The sequence below is a fragment of the Myotis yumanensis genome, unplaced genomic scaffold (genome assembly GCF_028538775.1).
Source record: "Myotis yumanensis isolate MYYU_CA2020_CCGP unplaced genomic scaffold, mMyoYum1.0.hap1 SCAF_15, whole genome shotgun sequence".
NCBI classification, from domain to species: Eukaryota; Metazoa; Chordata; class Mammalia; order Chiroptera; family Vespertilionidae; genus Myotis; species Myotis yumanensis.
This window is the reverse complement of record NW_027223766.1, coordinates 47,422,083-47,438,319: the sequence shown is the minus strand read 5'-3', so window position 1 is coordinate 47,438,319 and position 16,237 is coordinate 47,422,083. Positions and strand designations below refer to the sequence as shown.

General features: G+C 38.0%; 1 protein-coding gene across 2 annotated transcripts in view; it reads left to right on the top strand.

The window, feature by feature from the left end:
• PCMTD1 (protein-L-isoaspartate (D-aspartate) O-methyltransferase domain containing 1) overlaps positions 1-9,461 on the top strand; it is a 44,397-nt gene extending 34,936 nt beyond the window's left edge. For both annotated transcript variants that reach the window (XM_070392315.1, XM_070392316.1), the window contains 3 exons: positions 773-944; positions 3,753-3,876; positions 6,419-9,461. In XM_070392315.1, coding sequence (XP_070248416.1) covers positions 773-944; positions 3,753-3,876; positions 6,419-6,783 — 661 coding nt within the window. In that variant the 3' untranslated portion in view covers positions 6,784-9,461. The remainder of the gene's footprint in view (positions 1-772; positions 945-3,752; positions 3,877-6,418) is intronic.
• Positions 9,462-16,237: the final 6,776 nt, after the last annotated feature.

Genomic DNA, 16,237 nt, shown 5'->3' with positions numbered 1-16,237 from the left:
ATTTTCAGCTTTGTCAGAACTTAAGGACTAAAGTAGAATTCTAAATAGGAACGTTTGTAAAATCACAACTCTTTATGCCATGAACCAACACTGTAACCAGAACAGGTGGTCAGGACAAAATGCCTTTGCTCTGAAACCGTTTCTCTTCTATGTGTTGCACAGGAAGACCATGGGGGCCAAAGCAGCAGTAAGGAAAATTATTATTCATTCTGCTCTCTGTCCCAGTCCTGTAACATAGTTCTGCTAAAATTTATTAGGAAAATCTCCCTAATCTTAGTGGTTGCGAGATTATATGGTCACACTGGTATCTTCCTGACCCAGCTTTGCTGTTCATTGTAACAAAAATGTCACACACAGATGAATACCGCACCAGCCCTTCCCATTTCCAGTGTCCCCTCAGTTTTTTTTTGTTTTTTGAAAGGGCAGTGGAAAGTGAAGCCTTTTTTTCTCTTTCTTTTTCTTTATCATTTGTGTGGTGTCACAAGATTGGTGTTGTGATGGGCTTTTCATTATATCCATTTTTTAAAGCCTTAAGTGAGGTTTCAGTGCGGCAAAAGTTTAGGTTAATGTTTTTAAAATATTTATATTACATTGATAATTACATATTTAATCAGTATTAAACTTCATAAGTATGATATTTAAATCAAATTTCATGTTTTATCCTTGGAATTAATTTTGGCAACTTCACTACTTCAAAGAACTGGATTATGTTAAATTTTTTTACCTAATATTTTGTTTAAATGAATTAAAATATATTTGTTTTTCTATGCAGATTTGAGTTCTGTGAACCTGCATTTGTGGTTGGCAATTGCCTCCAGATAGCATCTGACAGTCATCAGTATGATCGAATTTATTGTGGAGCTGGAGTCCAGAAAGACCATGAAAACTACATGAAAATATTACTGAAAGTTGGAGGCATTCTAGTGATGCCTATAGAAGATCAGGTAACTTCACCATCCTTTTGCTTAATGGCATAGAAAACAAACACATTAGTTTAAGATGGGAAGTGTCTAACACCAGTAAAGGTACAATGTAATTTTTAAAGAAGAAATAATCTTCATAGGTCTATATACATTAAAAAAATTGAAATGGACTCTTAATTATCTAACCAGAGGAGATATAGAAAAGTTCCCTCCACTACTATTAGAAGAGACTTGGTCTTTCTCCCAAACTTAGCTACAGTCTTTGTGTTACAATAGTCCCCCCTTATCCTTGGGTTCACTGTCTGTTGTCTCAGGTACCTGTGGTCAATCATGGTCTGAAAATATTAAATGGAAGTTTCCAGAAATAATTCATAAGTTTCAAATTGTGCCACATTCTGAGTAGCATGATGAAATCTTGAGCCTTCTCACTGTGTCCTGCCTGGGACATGACTCATCCCTTTGTCTATCATATCTACACTGTACACTATCTGCCCTTTAGTCACTTACTAGCATCTCAGTTATCACATCGACTGTTGAGATAATGCAGTACCTGTATTCAACTTATTTTTCTTAATAATGGCCCCAGAATGCAAGAGCAGTGATGCTTTCAATTTGTTTAGGTCAAAGAGAAGCCATAAAGTGCTTCCTTTAAGTGTAAAGGTGAAGGCTCTTGACTTAATAAGGCATTGTATTATTGCACATTATCACAACACGAATGGTGAGTATGATACCATAAGGTATTTTGAAAGAAAGACCACATTTACATAACTTTCATTATAGTATGTTGTTGTAATTCTGTTGGTTGTTTTTTGGAGCATTGGTTTATTGTACTGATTGCAGAGAGAGGAAGGGAGAGGGAGAAAGAAATAGAAACATCAATGATGAGAGAGAATCATTGATAGGCTGCCTCTTGCACACCCCCTACCAAGGATCTTGCCTGAAACCCGGGCATGTGTCCCGCTCGACCTGGAAACCTGGAATGGAACTGTGAACTCCTGGTTCATGGGTTGACGCTCAACCACTGAGCCACACCGGCTGGACTGATTCTGTTTTATTAGCTATTGTTAATCTGTTACTGTGATTAATTTATAAATTAAAATTATCATAGGTATGTATGTATAAGAAAAAAATAGTTTACACAGGGTTTAATGCTACCCATGGTTTCAAGTGTCCACTGGGAGTCTTGGAACATATCCCCTGTGGATAACAGGGTACCGCTGCACTTGCCAAGCTGCTCCCTTCTTCATTTTTCTGACCTAGAGGTGTTCAGTTGAATGAGATGCTCTCTACTAGCTGTTCAATTTTCAACATTTTAAAATTCCTTTAACATCTAAAGAAAGAAATCCTATTTGGGGTTTGTTTGGACTGCTTAACTCCATTAAAGAAACAAGTAGCCCAGCCAGCGTGGCTCAATGGCTGAGCATCAGCCCATGACCCAGGAGGTCACAGTTCGATTCCTGGTCAAGGACGCATGCCTTGGTTGCGGGCTCGGTCCCCAGTGGGGGGCGTGCAGGAGGCAGCTGATCCATGATTCTCTCTCATCATGGATGTTTCTCTCTCTCTCCCTCTCCCTTCCTCTCTCTGAAATCAATAAAAATATATATTAAAAGAAAAAGAAACAAGTAAATTTTTAAACCTTCATTTAGTACTTCATAAACTCATTTGAGAATATTTTTCAGCTATTTGCCTGCCTGTGGTTTGTAATTATTAGGTATAACAAATGTATGAAATGCTAATGTATTCAGAAAATGTGTGGATCTTACAAAAGCAAATTACTTTAAAAATGTATAAAAATGCATTTCAAAAAGTATCTTTAATATTCATATTAACCGGAATCTGAGATGTTTAAAACACCGTGTGATTTGTATGGCAGCAGATAGATTGTCTAAGATAACTGGGACCTGGCATGATATTCTGGAGTTTATATATCTTGAGAGTCCTTTAACATCACAAAATATTGTTTGCATCTCAGGGGAGTTCACCATTATTATGCACTGTGCAAATTGTTTGTTGGTTACTAAAAAGACATAATACAAAAATATTAATTGAAAAATGTTCTTGGAAAAATGTTACTTGAATGTTTCTAGAGTTGAGACCCCCAGATGAACAATCTTTTTCTGTTTTCCTTTACAGTTTTAGATTCGGACATTTAAAATACGGCTTCCCATTGGTGTTTTGTTAGATATTTATTATATACTATTATACTGATGTAACACATAATAATGATTTTTATCATATAAATTGAAGATATTACCTTGATCAAGCTATGTCCTGACCTAATCTTTTTTTTCCAAGGACTGATGATGGGTGTTTACTGAGTAGGTACAACTTCTAAACCCTTTATGAATAATTACACTTATTAGTGAAATATCAAATTGAGATTAGAATTAGAATATATATTTTATTACCATTATGGAAGATCATGAAGTTGACTCACTGGTATAGTAATCAAAACATGTTTCTTTTAAAATATAATGCTTTATTTAACCAAACAACCAAACCTATGTGAGACATATTTGAGAATCAATGGCAGGTACGGATTGGAATTATACCCCTAGAAGCCATCAGACCGCATTATACCCCTAGAAGCCATCAGGCCACATTGGGATATTCCATTTATGTTGAAATGCCTGTCTTCTACTGGCAACATTTATGATTCCTTCTTTATTCTTTTATAGTTAATATTTAAGTAAAAGTAATTTGGTTGCATTCAAGTATAGGTGATTATATAGCAATGATTGGCAATTATTTTGTTAAAACAAAATTGTGACTGTAAGGAAATCACTTTTCCAGAATTAAGCTATTCTGTTTCTTTCCCCTTCTAAATAGTTAACACAAATTATGCGAACTGGACAAAATACTTGGGAAAGTAAAAATATTCTTGCTGTTTCATTTGCTCCACTTGTGCAGCCAAGTAAGAATGATAATGGCAAACCAGACTCTGTGGGACTCCGTAAGTAACTGGGCCTTTGCAACTGAACTGTGACTTCAACTCCGAGGCTTGGGGTTTAATGGACTCTATAATTATGAAGAATTAAGTAGATATGCAGTAATATATTCATTGGATTTATTCACTTTTCTGTTTAATAAAGCCCTGTCTTGCACCAGACACTGTTAGCTGCCTTCATGGAAACATGAAAAGAACGGGCAAGTGAAACAAAAATGAATTTATTAATTATAGTTGTGAGGTTATTAATTATAATTTATTAACTTGGTGGCATTTTCCATACAGAGGAACAGCAAACACAAAAGCCTTTATTTAGGCTGAAAAGAGCTTGGTCATTCCAAGACCAGAAATAAGTTTTAGGCTAGTTGAAGCTTACTGGCTATACTGTAGAGCAGCGGTTCTCAACCTGTGGGTCGCGACCCCTTTGGGGGTCAAACAACCCTTTCACAGGGGTCACCTAAGACCATCGGAAAACACATATATAATTACATATTGTTTTTGTGATTAATCACTATGCTTTAATTATGTTCAATTTGTAACAATGAAAATACATCCTGCATATCAGACATTTACATTTTGCTCATAAGAATAGCAAAATTACAGTTAGGAGGTAGCAACGAAAATAATTTTATGGTTGGGGGTCACCACAACATGAGGAACTGTATTAAAGGGTCGCAGCATTAGAAGGTTGAGAACCACTTCTGTAGAGGATAGATTATATAAGACTTTACTTATACTCGAGGAGAGAGTCAGTGTTGATGTGGTTATAGGTGGTTGTTTGAAGGTAGAAAAATAGTGGACTATATAGAAGATGGTGTTGGAGGAAAAAGAGCGATCTAAGTTTTACTTGAATAGCTAGCTAGGTGATGGTACCATTTATTGGTGTTTGGAAAACTGGGGGTGGAATGTTTTGGAAATAGGTGTAGGAAGATCATATATTTTATTTTGGCCATGTTTGTTTTCTATTAGCATTATAGATGTTAGGTACTCAAGTAGTGTATACATACTACAAGAGGGAGGTATAGATTGAGAATCCTGAACATGAAGATGGCATTGTGAGAATGGAGGAGAAGTTAGGGGAGAGTGGAGATACAGAGAAGAACTGAGAACAGCCCTGGCCGGGTGGTTTATTGCAAAAGGATCCAACACAGGAACAGCCAGATGGAATCGATGCATAGGGCCAGGTATTCGAGAATGCATAGAGCTTCATGCCTTCTTAGGGTATGTCATCCTCCCAGCACCTCCAGGATCATAGGCCCAGAAGCTTTCTAATCACATGGTTAGATTCCCCTGGCAATCAGCCCGCCATGCTTAGGGGAAACCCAAAGGCACCTTATTAATGAAACTCAGGTGGGACTTATTATGAACACAGAAGATACTCCTTTCATCTTTATGATCTTATCATTTAGAAAATTCCAGGTGTTTTAGGAGCCCTGTGTCAGGAATGGGAAGCTAAATGTATATTTCTTATAAATTAAATATCACAAGGGACAAAAGAAACTTCATAAATCTTGGCACTGTACTACATTGAGCTATATGAAGTTGTTCTGTAGGTTAAAAATGGTTTAAAGTAGTTGGTTTGGGGGTTTGACCTAAATAAAACACCTTTTTCAATCTTTGTTAACAAATTAAAATGTAAGTGCTGAGTGCTAGGTTCTTATAAAATCTATATAGAGAATGTCTTTTGGGAAACAAGTAGAGTGTACATGTATCTATTGAGATAATTAATTGTAATTATGGAGTGAAAGCTTCAATCTAAAATAAGATTTTATGGAGTAAGGACTAGTATTATTTGGTTAATTAAATCCTTATATCATAACTGGAAGCATTAGAAACAAGGGAATATCAAAGAATAGAAAATGTTGGGGATTTTTGAATGGCTAGGGCTGAGAATTATTTCAGAGTTGCTGTGTCATTCAGAAGATCTTCGGGATGAAGTTTATGTGAATGATATTTTAGTACAGTCAAATCTCGGTTCAAATGTTGCCTTTGAGTTTTTAAAATAGATTTATTTCAATATCAAGAAGTATAAAAAAATATGTAGAGTAAAAATCTACTATTCTTGTCCCCCAACTAGTTAATTCTCATGTACTCTGTTTATAAGTTCTTATTTTTTCTTCCAAAGGATTTTTAAGAATATACAGAGGGTCACATGTATATCTACACATATCAACCTCTGCACTGTCCACTGTCCTCACCCAAGGATATGTTTTATTGAGTTTAAAGAGAGGAAGGGAGAGAAAGAGAGAGAAACATTGTTCAGTTGCTAGTTGCCTCCTGTACACACCCTGACTAGGGATCAAACCCGCAACCTTTTGGTATATGGAACGACCCTCCAATCAACTGAGCCACCCGGCCAGGGCTGTTCTCAGTTCTTAGAATGGTGCCTGGCAGTTGGTAAACTCCTGGAAATCTATGTTAGTTGAAAGTCAGAGTTTTTATACTTACTGTTTTCTAACATTCACCAAGAAATACATTTTTTTCTGTGAAGAAATGAATAATATATAATGCTCTTCTGTTTCTGTTTGTGTGTGCTGTGTTTTTATAGCCCCCTGTGCCGTCAGGAATCTGCAGGACTTGGCTCGTATTTATATCCGACGCACACTTAGAAATTTCATAAATGACGAGATGCAGGCCAAGGGGATTCCTCAGAGGGCTCCACCCAAAAGGAAAAGAAAGAGAGTTAAACAGAGAATTAACACTTACGTCTTTGTGGGTAATCAGCTTATTCCTCAGCCTCTAGACAGTGAAGAGGATGAAAAAATGGAAGAGGATAAAGAAGAGGAAGAGAAAGATGACAGTGATGCCATGAAGCCAGAGGAGCCACCTCAGAATCTACTGAGAGAAAAAATCATGAAGCTCCCCCTCCCTGAGTCTTTAAAAGCTTACTTGACATATTTTAGAGAAAAATAACTTAAACCACGAAGAAAGAATGCCTACTGATAATTCCTTAAGTCTTGAAAATGTAGCCTTTGTTAGAAGTTAAAGGAGAGAGAAATCTCTCTTACCAGCGAATTATAGTGGAGGGGGGGAGTATAATGTTTCTGTCTTACTAATGATGTATTCAGTGATTAAAAATAATCCCTTTTATAAAATATATTTTTCTTTAAATCTTGGAAAAATTGCTGTTTTAATTCAGTGACTTCAAAAGTGGAATACAACAATAGTCAAGACTTTGTGTACTGTAAGTCTTTTTCTGATTCCCCACAGATTTGTAGTAGTGAGGGGTGGACTTCATTTTATATAAGGTTAAATAATTGTTAAGCATATACAACCTTATTTGAATTGCAGTTTGCCTTTCCTCTATGGAAACTCAAATGCTTTGTAGACCCACTTACCTTCCTATTTTTTGCAATCACTGTAGCTGAGTTACTATAGATGCATTCCGAGCAATATATGAGTGCAATAACAATAAAACATTGAGTAATTTAGCTTTAAGAAAGCTTCATGGAATTCAACAGCACTGCTACTTTTGCTTTTGAATCTATTGCCAAAAGACACGGGGAAATACCTGCTTCTCTCATAGAGATTTTAAGAGCATACATCAAGTGAACATTAAAGTAAAACGTATATGCTTAATACTCATAATTTGTATGGACCCTTTACATTTTCAGTATTTAAAAACGATGAGGTTATATTACTCTGGAGTTTTAGAAGATAGTATATTTAGGATTGTTTTTTCTATAGTCCACTGTGTAAAGTATTTGGTTTTAAAAAATCCATTTTCTGTATGACTGTTGATAGCACAGTGAGTGAATGAAAAGCATGAGTGATGGCCTGAGCAGAGTTGGTTATAGCAGGTGCACTTTAGCAAATGGAACTTCTAGTTCACCTGAGTGCTTATCTTTGGCTGAGCTAGTCTACATTTGCTTTGAAATTCACTTTCGTAGTATAAGAAATATTCACAGAAATTGTATATAGATGCCTTTTGCTTTGAAAATCTAGTTCCAAGTCATAGTGTAATCTTTGGGACCCACATTGTGCTCATTTAATTTCTTCCCATGTCTCCTGTTTCTTTTGGTAAAATTATAATGATTTTCTTTTTTTTTTTTTTTGCTGAATGTCACATAATTAAACTATCATTTGACTGTTAGTTATAGCTTTTCAGTGATAACACAAGTAGTAAATGCCATTTTTTAGTGTCTTTTCATCATACTAGGGCCTGAAATGGGTCATCTTTGTTAAGAAGTTATGCAATGTAGCCTATTTAGTAATTAGTGTCATAAGGATTATGTATTATTTAAAATGAAAAATCTGAGAGTGTCACTTATTACCATCAGCATCACTGTTAAAATAGTTGATCAAATATGCTTCAGGAAACCCAATCAGTGTACAGTGAAAGGATTATCACCTCTGCAGATATTCAATTAGTAATACATAGATGCTTTAAAAAAAATATCAGTTCTGGAAATGCCACATGGCTAAAAGCAAGTGTTTAAAATATTCTAAGCATAAACGTTCCTAAATAAATGGGAACATTTCAGTCACATAAAAGATAATTTCATGGAAGGTGTTTGTTTTATACCAGTGACAGAGGCTAGGAGTTGGGTTGGAGTATCTCCACAAATTTTCTCAGATTATTACTAAACTGTTACTGTTAAACACCTCATGCCATTTCTGTCAAGGAAGTAGTTTTATACAATTGTCATCTCTTTTATTTTGAATTAAATATTAGTTTTAGAAGTTTAATCTTGAGTTCCTGGTACTCACGTTTTTTTACCCAGCACCCCTCCACACACACTGGTGGTTTTCGGAGCTGACCCAGATATGCAGGCGTACATAGTCTTAATGGTGATTTCACTGTCAGGAGAGAGCTTTTATCTAGGCTGACTTTGAAGATTGGCTTTTTCATCGTGTGTTTTAGTCTGTTGACCTTGGCAATGTGTACAGCAGGTTTTCACGATGGCATGTTTTTGTCGTTGAAATGTATCCTTTTTGATTTTAAATGCATTCATTTTACAGCTGTGATTTTATTATTGACTTTAAAGAAAGAAAGAGAAATAAAAACAGATAATTCAACTGAAAGCCCTTTTATGTATTAATGGGAATATTAACAATATGTTGGGTTTGTGTTTATTTTTCAATGCATTCATGTTTACTTGAATATAGGTGATTATGCTTTATAAGTGGAGAAGTAGCAAATAAAAGATGAAGTAAAATTAATTGAAAATGATGAGCATATCATGTGATTGTTATAGCCAGATAAAACAATAGAAATAATCTAACCCAGTAAATTATTTTGCAAGAGACAGTAGGCCTGGGGAGGTAGCATGATTTCCTAAATCAGACAGCTAGTTGGAGATGGCTCAAAATAGTGTCCAGCATCCGATAAATCCCAGGGAATTTGTCAATGGCACCATAACTACTAAGAAAATAATTTAAATCTGTACTGCTTATTGGTCTATATATTTGGTTCTAGTACCAATAAAGGAAAATGGCATTAAAATGGCACATGTAGTGGTTAAAATAAAATATAAAAATAATGTGTTGGTTTCTAGCTGTCTGAGGGCATAAAAGTTAAGCAAAACTTGTTAAATTGTGGGAAGACTTGGAAAATTATTTTAAATAAACAGTTGCATATAATGAAACCATTTCTCAGTGGCCTGGCTTTTTTTTTAATGTAGGAAAACTCAGTACATCTATGGGTATATGCTGCGTTACAGTTACAGTGGTCTGTATTTGGACATCTAATATCCCTTTCGCTGTTGCCACCTCTGAAGAGTGTAGGGTTCTTAAAAAATTTTTGTAAAATATTTAGTAGATATGAAGGATGTTTATAAAATATGTGTGATGCACAAAGAATAATTCAGTGTACATGTCAATACAGCAAATCCTCACTTAATGTTATTGATAGGTTCTTGGAATCTGATCTTAAGCTAAACAATATAAAACGAAACCAATTTTATTTTATAGGCTAATTGATAAAAATTAAGTTTCTATCTTCTATTTTTGATCACAAAAACATCACCAAACTTCTAAATAGATCTCAAATCACATCTAATGTTAAACATTGAGATAAGTGTGAGTTATACCTCCATTTAAGAAAGGTGAATAAAAATAAGACCACTATTTTTCAACCCGCTTATTCCTGTTCAAGGCTGTGGGTGGCCAGGAGCCTCCTGGCAGCTTGGTGCGCAATCACATACAGGGACAATTTAGACATGCCATACACCTCGTGTGCACATCTTTGGGATGTGGGAGGAAACCACACTGCCCAGAGAAAACCCACACGGACAGGGAGTGGGAAAACTCCACACACGGTGCCCTCACCAGGAATCTATTTTTCCTCATCAACGCAACAAAACAATGTTGAAGGAAAATAGGTTATTCAAGTGTGTGTGTTCCTACTGTTAGGTTGGCCTACTTGATTTACTATTATCTGTGTGCTCCTTCACAATCTCATCTTAACCCCGTCCCTTTTCAGGGGTAACCCTTTTGTGTTTATCATGAACTTGCTTTTGCTCTAGTCCTTTTATCACATGCACTTTTCTGTAAACTTTATATAAGTGGAATCATACTTTATGTATTCTTTTGCAATGCAATTTTCCACTCACATTTACCCTTCTGAGATTCAACTATGATGTATCTAGTTAGGTTACTTACATTCACATCTCACATTTTAATTCTACTGTTGATGGACATGTATTTTCCCCTCAAATAATTCAGTTGTGAACATTTTTCAGCGTGTTCGTGGCTATATGTGAGCAAGAGTCTTAGTGTGTATATAAAGGAGAATTACTGGGTCATGGAACATGTTTATATTCACCTTTAGTAGATGGTGCAAGTGTTTCCCAGTGTAATAATATATGTTCCTTCTAGCAACATTCAAATGTTCCATTTTTCCATCCCCTCACCTACATTTGGTTCTGATTTTTGCCTCTTTGGTAGGGGCTTTGTGACTTAAAAAGGAGGGGTGTGTGTGTTTAGTCTCTTCAAGTGTTTCTTGATTTTAGGTTCTCTATAACGTTTCTCATAGTAATTGTAGGAGTGAGAGTGAAAAGGAAGAAATTGGCTTTTTTGGTTTATTGCTACTTAGACAATAAAAGACACATGAACAATGTCCAGAATACTTAAAAGTTTAATTTATTTTAAAATAAATCGTTCTTGTTCATGGAGATTAATTTTTTTCTTCTGATCATGTCTTAATCAAAAGCCCCACATGTTTAAGTTTGAACATTCTGCCAAAAGAGGGCAGTATTCACCTACAGTAGAATGTAAAGGGACAAGAAAATTACTGGAGAGAAGGCCAATGAATTTATTTTTTCCCATAAGGTTGACAAAATTCGATAAGCTAGCTCTCCACTCACTAGATTTGTCTCCCAGTCCAGTCATCCGGGATTGGCGCCTAAACTGGACCATCCATGTTTCAATTTGTTTTTCTATTACTTTCACAGTTTTTAAAGTGCTAGTTTAGGATGAAATTTGTTTGAAAATTTCAGTCTTTAAAGATAAAGCCAAAACCCTCCTTAGATAACTGCTTATAGAGTGACCAAAAAATACGCGTTTAACTGCGAGGCATATTTGCTGAAGAAGGCTGCTCTCTTCACCAGTCTGTCCCCAAAGGGGGGCCGCTGACCTCAGTGCGACAGGGCCAGTGCCGGTTAAAACTGCTCACAGAGTCCAGAAAAACAGAGTCCGGCCACCGGTGCTGAGGCCAGAGGTTGCTCAGAACCAGCCTGGTTCTGATAGGGGCAGAAATAGGATGTTGGGGAACCAGCTAGAATGGCAAGAAATATTAATCATGCTCTATTAGCCATGGTTGTTTTATTCTGATTAAACAAGGCACATTCTAACTTGAAGGCCTGGGAGCTGCACTCAGGACCTGGGAGCTCACCTAGGTTAGCCCTTCCTCCCCATTTGGAGCTGCCTGTTATATGGAAAGCACTAATTTAAGTTCAGAGTGTGGTTCCAATTTATTATGTGCTGGAAACTGCATTTATCCTGTTCATTGTTGGGCTTTGTCCTCCATGTGCCTCCCAGGTGGGTGATGGTCTCAGCCTCAAGCCCATGAAACACTATTGGTTTTGCAAAGCAGACCCTCCAAATCGTCCCGAAGAATACCGGGTGCATAGAAGCCTTACTGAACAACAAGTAACAACTAATCCCCACCTAGGAGGCACTGTGGGATGGGAGAATAAACCAGAATTTAGGAACCAAATGGATCTGGGTTCAAGTCCTACTTCCTTGAAAATGACATATATATGGTCCATCAGCTTCCTGGTAATTTAAGCATTTTATTTCTATGCTTGAAAATATCAAACGAAGTCTCACTCTAAAAACTAGCAAGACAGTGTCTGGAACATTTGACCATATGTTTGCATTGTCAGAGCACAGCCCTAAAGGAGCCTCCATGGTAGGGAACACCCCTGCCAGTTCCTGTCAGGTAATATCAAAGCCTTTAGTTAGAGATGGGATAGCCTGTCCAATCAAGTGCCATGGACTTACTAGTAAATAAAATAAAATGCTATGGAAGGTCCAATTGGGACTCAGATTTTGCTTTTTAGGTTTTTCAAAGAAAACAATTAGCACTCCTTCGACATTCTTTTACGAAGGTAATGAACAGACTGAAAGGACATTGTCAGTGTAATCACAGAGAGTGCCAGTCTGAGCCTGATGGCCTTACAGACAAAATGTGTGGTGTGGGCCCTAACCGGTTTGGCTCAGTGGATAGAGCGTCGGCCTGTGGACTCAAGGGTCCCAGGTTAGATTCTGGTCAAGGGCATGTACCTTGGTTTCGGGCACATCCTCAGTAGGGGGTGTGCAGGAGGTAGCTGATTGATGTTTCTCTCTCATCAATGTTTCTAACTCTCTATCCCTCTCCCTCCCTCTCTGTAAAAAATCAATAAAATATATTTTTTAAAAAATGTGTGGTGTGGGGTGAGTTCTCAATTTCTTGGTGTATCAGTTTCCTGTCTGTAAAATTGGATGCTGATAGTGTTCACCCTCCAGGGTTATTCTGGGATTAAATGAATTAATGCATGTTAAGAACTTAGAAAGTGTCTATAGAAGTGTTCACTATTATTAATTACTAGAGGCCCGATGCACGAAATCGTGCAAGAGTACGCCTTCCTTCCCCCGGCTGCCGGTACCCGCTTCCCTCTGGCACCTGGGACCCGGGCTTCCCTCGCAGCCCCGGCTTCGTCCAGAACAGTGGTTCTCAACCTTCCTAATGCCGTGACCCTTTAATACAGCTCATGTTGTGGTGACCCCCAATTTCATTGTTACAAATTGAACACAAAGCATAGTGATTAATCACAAAAACAATATGTAATTATGTGTTTTCCGATGGTCTTAGGCGGCCCCTGTGAAAGGATCGTTCCACCTCCAACGGGGTCGCAACCCACAGGTTGAGAACCGCTGGTCCAGAAGGATGGAAGGACATCTGGTCTAATTAGCATATTATGCTTTTATTATTATAGAGTATGTTTATAACTAAGGACAGGAGCTATAAACTCAAATACCTACAGGAAACTGGCTGGTAAGTACTTTGAGGAAACTAGGGTGAATGGAAGACATATTACTGTGTAGATGGGATGATGGACAGCTGACCAGGGGCTTGGCAGCTGAGGGACCATGAGGAGAGAGAGGTGTGGCAGCCTGATGGGCCAGCCAGCTCCTCAGCTGATTGCTGTCCTGTGGAAATTTGGGCTTGCTAATAACTTGCCAAATTTTTCAATAAATGATGGATATAAAAAATAAAATTTTCTACCTTTTAAATACTAGTAGCTTATTGCATTTTTAAAAGTGAAAGGCCCTGGACTTTTAGTTTGTGATCTCTATTAGAGAGATGGCATAAAAGCTGAGAAATGTATATAAAGTCTATAAAACTTTAGACTTTGGTCCCCTACTTCTTATGGACCAAAAACCCTTGAATAGGATTACATTTTCAGGTAAGCAATATCACGAAGGGCCACAACTAAACACATTAAGATAAGACAAATGGAATGTGGCTAAATTTCAGGAGAATCAGATTTTGTTAAACCATACTTAAATATATATGTATTGTCACTATAACAGTGAAAACAAGGTCAATAACATGTTTAACACTACAAATGGCCAAGGTGATTAGTAAATATTAATGAGTAATATTGTTACAATTTTTTCTTGTTTTAAATTTAAAAGTATGTAGCATGTGAAGTTTTAAATATGTGATTTAAAGGCATTTCCCTTATGTACAAACGTTGCCTTGCCCTCTAAATAATACAAAACTCGGGCAAAAAGCTGGTGGCAGGAAATGGGAAAATGATTTAACCTTAGTCATGAGAAGAATGGATCCAGCTGATGAAAATTTCACCTTGTTCAAGAAGAAAATAGGATTCTTGTCGCTCTCTCCAGTGTCAATTGCAGCTGGATGTCTTTTTTCCTTTCATTTAACCCTCAGGGGTTACTTTTACCTTTGAAACAGAATTTTTCATAACTTTTTTATAACCGACATAACTTGTTGGCTTTGACTGATCGCTGAACAGTAGTGAAAAGGCTTGAACCCCGTAAACGTTTCCCCCATTTGGCCTGATTGAAGCAAAGCCTGAGGGGGCTCAGCTGAACTTACATACACGCTCGCACCTTCTTCAGTTGTTGATCTGTCACGGAGAGAAATGGGGTTGGAATGCATTTCCTATGGACACCTGCTTCACAAGCCAGGGGGGCTATTTCAGCGATGTCCCCAGTCTCGGGGGCCGACTCCCCCGCACAGCCTCCCGGCCTCAGGTGCGTTTCTATGAGAGGAGCTGGGAGAGGCTGTTGGGAAGGCCAGCTGAGTGTGCGTGAAGCCCAAGCGACAAGAGTGGGTGAGGGGACCGGGAGTAAGGCCCCTCGAGGGGTGCGGAGTGGTAAAAGCCTCTGGTGGTTGACACCCTTGTCCAGGGTGTGACCCGCCCCTGATATTTGGGAGTCATCTTTCAATCAAACCAACTTCCAGGGAAATTAGATTAGGAGATAATGAATGACAGCCGGGTCATGTTCATGTGGGGTTCCCCGCGGGCCGCAGTTGAAGATGTCCAGCAGGCAGCTATAGGGGCCGAGAGCTCCGGATCTGTGATGCTCCACGCTCCTGCAGTGTGTGTGCCAGGGAGGGTGCAAGGTGAAAGGAGTGGGATCAGAACAGCATCTCCAGGAACACGCGACTGAAAGGGAGGAAAGGAGCCCACAAATGACAGAAAGAAAGAAAATGGTCAGGGAAGGCCAAGCCAGGGAGAGGTGCGGCTCAGATGTTTCCCGGAGGGAGGTGCGGCCCAGGTGCGGCAGAGCCCAGCCTGGACAATGAAAGACAGCCTGGCAATCAGGATGGGGGATGGCTTAGCCAAAGCAGCTTCAGCAGCAGGGGAGGGGGGACAGAAGCCAGATGGTAAGTGTGAAGGAGGAATAGGCTTGCTTTTCCAGATGTCAGAACTTGGTTGTGTCATGGCCTGTCTCAAGGACAGGGATTAGAATGGGTATTCTTCTTGAAAGAACATAGATAGACTTTATGGAGAGAGCTTATCCCACAAAAGGGAGGGAGCAATCTCGAAAGATATCATAGTGTTCATTTCCATTTTGCAAATGGAAAGCTATGGGTACAGAAAACAGATGAATAGTTGAAGGAATTCGAGATTAGAAGAGGACCGTCTACAAGTGGCACCAATAATTTACTGGTGAACCTGAATTGACCATATTTTGATCCTGGTGGTACACAATCATATACGCTTGTCAAAACTTGCAGATCTCTATGCTGAAGAGGTTGACTTTTAGTATCTAAAATTTAACTTAAAAATTAATAAGATAAATTTAACTTAATTTATCTTAAAAATTAATAAAAGAATATTTTGAGCCCTAACCGGTTTGGCTCAGTGGATAGAGCGTCGGCCTGCGGACTGAAGGGTCCCAGGTTCAATTCTGGTCAAGGGCATGTACCTTGGTTGCGGGAACATCCCCAGTAGGGGTGTGCAGGAGGCAGCTGATCGATGTTTCTCTCTCATCGATGTTTCTAACTCTCTATCCCTCTCACTTCCTTTCTGTAAAAAATCAATAAAATATATATTTTTAATAATGACATAATTGTGGTTAGGAGATTTAATATAATAGCTATTATTTTCTTGTTTTGTCTTGTATTCTTAAGTGCTTAAATTACCTCTGATGAGCATATACTCTTCAAATTTTTTTTCAGTAGAAAACGTAAAAAATGAGAGATGTTTCTTTGCTTACTGAAATAATATAGATATCAGACTTGTTTTTAAATGATTTGTGATCAATATTTGATAGAACTGTAATTAAAGACAGCTGTGGCCTTGTATGACATGACGTGATGAGCTCTTCTCAGTTACAGATGACCAGATCATGATGCCCGGTCAGACCAGTCTTCTCAATATAGACTCAGCTTACCATGGGCCAT